At 42.5% G+C, this 5,643-nt stretch overlaps 3 protein-coding genes across 3 annotated transcripts; 2 read left to right on the forward strand and 1 right to left on the reverse strand.

The window, feature by feature from the left end:
* Positions 1-668: 668 nt before the first annotated feature.
* Positions 669-826, forward strand: SARC_12170 (hypothetical protein; the record flags this gene model as incomplete). The annotated part of the gene is made up of 1 exon (XM_014293727.1): positions 669-826. A coding segment is annotated over one exon (158 nt), but the record flags the coding sequence as incomplete, so codon positions are not given.
* Positions 827-1,543: 717 nt separating this feature from the next.
* On the reverse strand, positions 1,544-3,630 carry SARC_12171 (hypothetical protein). Its single transcript, XM_014293728.1, has 3 exons — positions 3,192-3,630; positions 2,435-2,671; positions 1,544-2,076 (listed from the first exon to the last, which is right to left on the reverse strand). Exons 1-3 carry the CDS (start codon positions 3,402-3,404, stop codon positions 1,564-1,566), a joined length of 963 nt encoding a protein of 320 aa, XP_014149203.1. The 5' UTR covers positions 3,405-3,630; the 3' UTR covers positions 1,544-1,563.
* Positions 3,631-4,677: 1,047 nt separating this feature from the next.
* On the forward strand, positions 4,678-5,510 carry SARC_12172 (hypothetical protein). The gene has a single exon (XM_014293729.1). It carries the CDS (start codon positions 4,794-4,796, stop codon positions 5,265-5,267), a length of 474 nt encoding a protein of 157 aa, XP_014149204.1. The 5' UTR covers positions 4,678-4,793; the 3' UTR covers positions 5,268-5,510.
* The last annotated feature ends 133 nt before the right edge of the window (positions 5,511-5,643 follow it).

Genomic DNA, 5,643 nt, shown 5'->3' on the forward strand with positions numbered 1-5,643 from the left:
ATGATACGTTTATTTAGGCGTGTTCTTCTCTCATACCAAACACACATATTTCTCTCATACAAAACACACATATCTCTTCTTTTTGTCATGATACGCTTATTCAGGCGTGTTGTTCTCTCATACACGACACATATATCTTTCTTTTTTGTCATGATACGTTTATTTAGACGTTCTCTCATACAAGACACACATCTCTCCTTTTTGTCATGATGCGTTTATTTTGACGTGCTGTTCTCTCATACGACTCTCTGTACAAGTGTATTTGCAATCCGACTGGAATTTATGACCTCTCATTATCTGTCGTATTTACAGCATATTGCGAAGAAGGCCGAGCAATGGGGTGTCAAAATGGAAGTGGTGGCCGAATTACGATATGATATTCCAGCAATGTACAAATTTCACAAGAAATCCTCGGTAAATCAATTGTAGTCACACTGTCTTTAGTGTACTTTTGGAAGATAACGTATGTGATGACTGCTGTTAGGATTGCTTGGTCGTATTGCAATTCATAAGATTGTGTCCGTCGACATCTGATCCAGTATGTGTCGTGCTGAAAGTGTACCCAGTTTTCTTCCGAATGAGCCACAGCATTCAGATATTTGGAACGCCGTACTGGCATATGTGCCAAAATAATTGTCTCATCCGCTTCAATTTTGGGTCTGGCACAGGTCGATATACAGGTGGATTTGCTCCGATTCGACTGTACGAAGACGTAACATTTGTCGACCGCACAGAATGGTTTGAGCGCGAGAGTGTCAAGACCTATCTCGGAGACAAGCGCTGCAGTCTGCAATTGGAGGAGAGCGTCGAACACACCGACAGATAACCGGCAAACGCTCCATGAGATATCTCGAGGATGTCGAGAGTCGACACTCATTCGAGAAAATTAATTAGAGGAACACAAGGTAGCGCCGCTTATTGTCCACACGAGGTGAAGATCGCGCAGGAAACTATGAGGTTCAAGTACCGAACTTTCGAGTATAAATATGAACGTATAGTGAGATAATCGAGGGGATGCACATACGCTGCCACAATAGAACTCCTACTCGGTATGGAAAGTACCGGGAACCGCTTGTCGTCTCAGCAGAAACGATAAGCGTATGTATATCCATGGATATAAAATGTTCGTATATCCATGGATATGCATGCGGCGGATGCCTCCACTGGCTTTTAAGCCTGTCGCGCTAGCTTCGAACACAGCACTGTGTTGTACTCAATGACGAGAAACGCCTGTGACACGGCACTCGAGTCGGATATGAATTGGCTAAGGATTCCATGGGCGCATTCATCTGGTTTTGTCAGCACGCAGTCAACGTAAGGTGGTGTGGACGGAGAACGGGAGTAGTGTATAATGGAAACACACATCACTTTGTACAATGCTGCCCACGATAACAACGGACTAGTCATACGACTAACATGAAATAAAGGCCAATGGTTAATCGGGATAACACGGCGTGAACATACAGAAGTCGATTTATCCCTTCGCATTAGCATCGTCAAATAGTGCTTGCAAGCATAAGCATGTTCTCCAGCCAGTGAAGGGTACTATAACATTGGTTACTTTTATTCCTTCTTAGACTTTTTACGTTTTTTCCTAATCTGCGTATCCCCATCCACGCTGACAGACTCGGATGTATCAACCTCCCTGTCACGTTTTCGCTTCTTCCCTTCTTTACTTTTCGTTTTAACTTTCTTCTTTGCGTCTTCCCTTTCTCCGCTGTCATTCGACACCGCCTCAACCACTGCCACGTGGTTTTTAACTCTATCTTTCTTCTGTTTCTTGACCTTATGTTCTTTGTTCACCTTATCCTTCTTACTTTTCGTTTTCTTGGACTTCACCGATAACTCCTCCGATTCGGTGTCTAATATTTTCTGTTTCCTTAATTTCTTTTCCTTGCGTAACCTCTTCCTCTCTAACTTTTCTGCCTCTACTTGCAACACTGCCGAATCCGTTGATGATGAACTTCCACCGTCGCCGTCTAATTCTAACAAGTTTGTGCTTTTCAATAAATCGAAGGTGGCTGCCTCTAAAGAGGCTATCAGGCCAGCTTCGTTTGTCCGGTTCAACTTCGCAACCTGAAATGAGCGATAATAAACAAGTGTCACTGGTTTGGCTTCAAATTAAACTAGGGACCAATATCGGAGAGCCGAATGTAGCTTTATACACCGACGAACAATGATATTACAGTCGATGTAGTGTGACAAGGCTTTCCAGACATTTCGGCAAAGTCATATACCAACGCTGTCGAACGCGCATACAATTACATTCCAAAGCATGTAGTCGTCTGTAAACATTTTATAAGACGGATCAAAAGCAAGAAACACATGCTGAACGTAGTACTACACACGGTATGAATCGAATATTACACTAGAGAATTGTAACATTATAAATATATCTGTGTATGAAATTATTCGGCTATATATATATCTATACCTGGCGATGTCCATGTCGGGCAGCTTTGTGGGCAGTCCTTCCCCCGCATGCTTTAAATATCTCCTCACTTGTAAGTTTACTTAACGACGAGTAGTCTTTGCTCTCGTCGTCAGAGCTTTCTGCATCGTCGCCTTTCGCCTTCACAAAACATCCGTAGAGCAGATTAGCCGGTACTGCACGCACACCCAGGGTAGTTTTGACATCGGTCTTAATAGCTGTAACCTTAACATCTCCGCTCTGTAAAGAAATATAGAATACAGAAGATGCAGCATCAGTAGAGACGGGCAAGACATTCAATAGTGAATGAACACGGAAGATATATCAGTGGGGATATGTAACAAAGACATCATATTGCTCATACGAACAATTGTATAGCACATACGGCGCAACAGTTTTGAATCAGTTTATCAGATTGTCGGCCGATTTGTATTGCCTGTTACCAGCAACGCAAATATTACGATTAGCGATTCTGAAAATTAAACATCATATTCATAGCTAAAATACCCCATTGAAAATTCTGAACACTGCGAGAAGAAACACATTGCATATTCCTCTGGTTGAACTTTTTGTAACTCAAAACGGCAGGATAACACCGGATTTGTGGAAACTGCAGTGTAAACGATCCGACACCTTCCCCATTTAAGTACGACCCCATATTAGTTACAAGACTGCTGCTGCCTTGTAGACACATCCTTTACAACAAGATCCACTAATACTATCGCACTATATCCAACCTATCCACCATCTGCCAGCATACCTTCTCACAAACACCCACTTCGATCTTCGCTGCCGCCTTGTTGTAGCAGTGATCCCACCAGTTGAAGCCAAAGTCGTCGCCCGCATGGCCCACACCCGCTGAATCACGTTTCAGTTCACCCTTAACCGCACGCGAGCGCCCCTGCTTCTCCTTGCCGAGCCCTTCCCCCGCTTTCCAGCCATACTTTGCTAGTTGACTCTGAGCGAACGACATTATAACGTGTCGAGTTTGAAATATGTTGATCGTTAGACTTGTTTACACTCCGAAGATGATAAAGTAATATTTTTGGAACTTTGTGTGGCCTAGTGTGTGTCCGGTGTCGTCGGCACACTCTAACGCCTTGAGTGTGCTTTGCAGGTTATCAGGTCAGCTGGACCAGATTGATTATATTATAATGGAGATCGATAAGTATATTTTGTTATTCGTGATTCACGAATGCACTGTAACATTATTCGTACACGTGTGTGATAAATTTCTATTCATAGAAATATATACGATTTTTATATACGAATCTCGTGTACACAGGAGTGACAGTACAGGTACAGCTCAGTATACAGTACTCACAGATTAGCACAGACGGACGGACAGGAATTCTCTGTTTCAGAATTCAGACCACAGCTCTCAGAGAGTCGGACCTGAGACTCTCACAAGAAGTCACTCGGCGAGTCAGCGACACAAATCACATTCCCTAATGAACTTCTCTAGTATTTAAATAGTACATAGTGAAACCACACGTAGTAAATACCCACTAGCCACGGCCCCACTCCCAGCCAGAGAGTGGGAGGGCTCCCTTTCTCCAGGCTGGGGCAGACTCAACTCACTCACCAGACTCCAGCCTCCAGGACCAGGACTCCGGAGTCCAGGACTCCAAGTCTCCAGGTCAGTCAGTCATCAGCCAAATACTGAAATACATTGGTACTTTTTAGTAATTGTTTTTGTTTTGTAAAAAAAGGGGTTAAAAAAGAATAATAATAAAAAATTCGGCCCCTCCCGGGGCCTGACACTGAGTGAGGCTCAGCCATTCAGCCAATCAGAACTCTCCTCACCTGTACGTACCAACAAACTGTGCCGTGCGCCGTATTGCGGGATGGGCAAACATGGGCTGGGCTGATTACTCGGAGTTGCGCGAGAGCTTTCAATGAGTCGGTTTGAGTCGTTGTCAGTTTGTCATGCTCACCTCAATGCGTTTTGCGTTAAAAAGCATCATATATATGTCTCTACAGGTGCATGTTCGAAGCCGTGAGGCTCAATATCTTTAGCAATTATTGACAGGATGTCCGTTTATTTCAAAATGTAGGTCATTTTTTAGTTTCTTACCAGTGTAAACGTTTTATCAGAGAGTTATATATCTCGAATAAGTAAGCGTTGACGTTGAACTTTTAAATTGGAGGAGGTTATTTGTGACTGTCACGGCTTATTGTCTCAGGTAATATGTTAGGACCATTGATATTATTACACAAATGGATATTTCGATAATTAGAATATACATAGAGCATTTCAGGCGCGAACAATCCATACATATATCACCGCCTTGCCAGCACAACATGTATTTCTATTAGTTTATCTGTCCATCTATATCTCAGACGTCTTTTTATATATAGCATGCTATTAGATACATTCGGCATCATGGAACGAACCAAGAAACTGCAGTCAATTTCAGAAGATTTTGATGTACCGAAAAATGCGCCACTAGAGGCAGAGAAGAGACGGCCGAGTCAACAACAACTACAGAAACCATGGAGTGCTTTCGAGGTGGCCAAGGCTGTATCTGTACTGGGAGCTGGAACAGGGGTTGGTATAGCGACGGTTACAGTGACGACTATTGTTGCGACCGTGTTCATCTTTGTGATGCTGGTGGTGTTCGTATTTTTCGTGCTGAGGAACGTCGTGGTGGGAAGTGTTTCACGGCTGTCGAGTAAGCCGGAGATACGCATGCGAAGAGAGCATAGTAATGTCACAGTTGGCTACGCGGCCACGCAACAGAGGGGCAATAACGGTGTGCAGAAGGACAGGGGTATGCAAAGATCGCCTAAGAAAGAGGACAGTGCGAAATGTGCGAAAAGTAGCTGGTATTGAACGCGTTTGATAGAAGTAACGTGATGATAAGTTAACTTGTCGTTATGGTTGTTAATTTGGGCATGGAAGGAGTCTTGCATGGTCATGATTTGCTTTGGGCGCGTAACCGTCGTTTCAGGATGCACTCTTGCCGAGAAAAACCGACTCTTAAACGTTCTCATTCTACAAACCTCGAAATCCAGCAACTACAACCCAAATATAGACGTCAGGCTGAGTGTCGTTTATTGGCATATGAAGGAATGCTATATATATATATATATATATATATATATATATATATATATATATATATATATATATATATATATATATATATATATATATATATATATATATATATATATATATATATATATATATATATATATATTATATA

This window comes from Sphaeroforma arctica (assembly GCF_001186125.1).
Source record: "Sphaeroforma arctica JP610 unplaced genomic scaffold supercont1.2114, whole genome shotgun sequence".
NCBI lineage: Eukaryota > Ichthyosporea > Ichthyophonida > Sphaeroforma > Sphaeroforma arctica.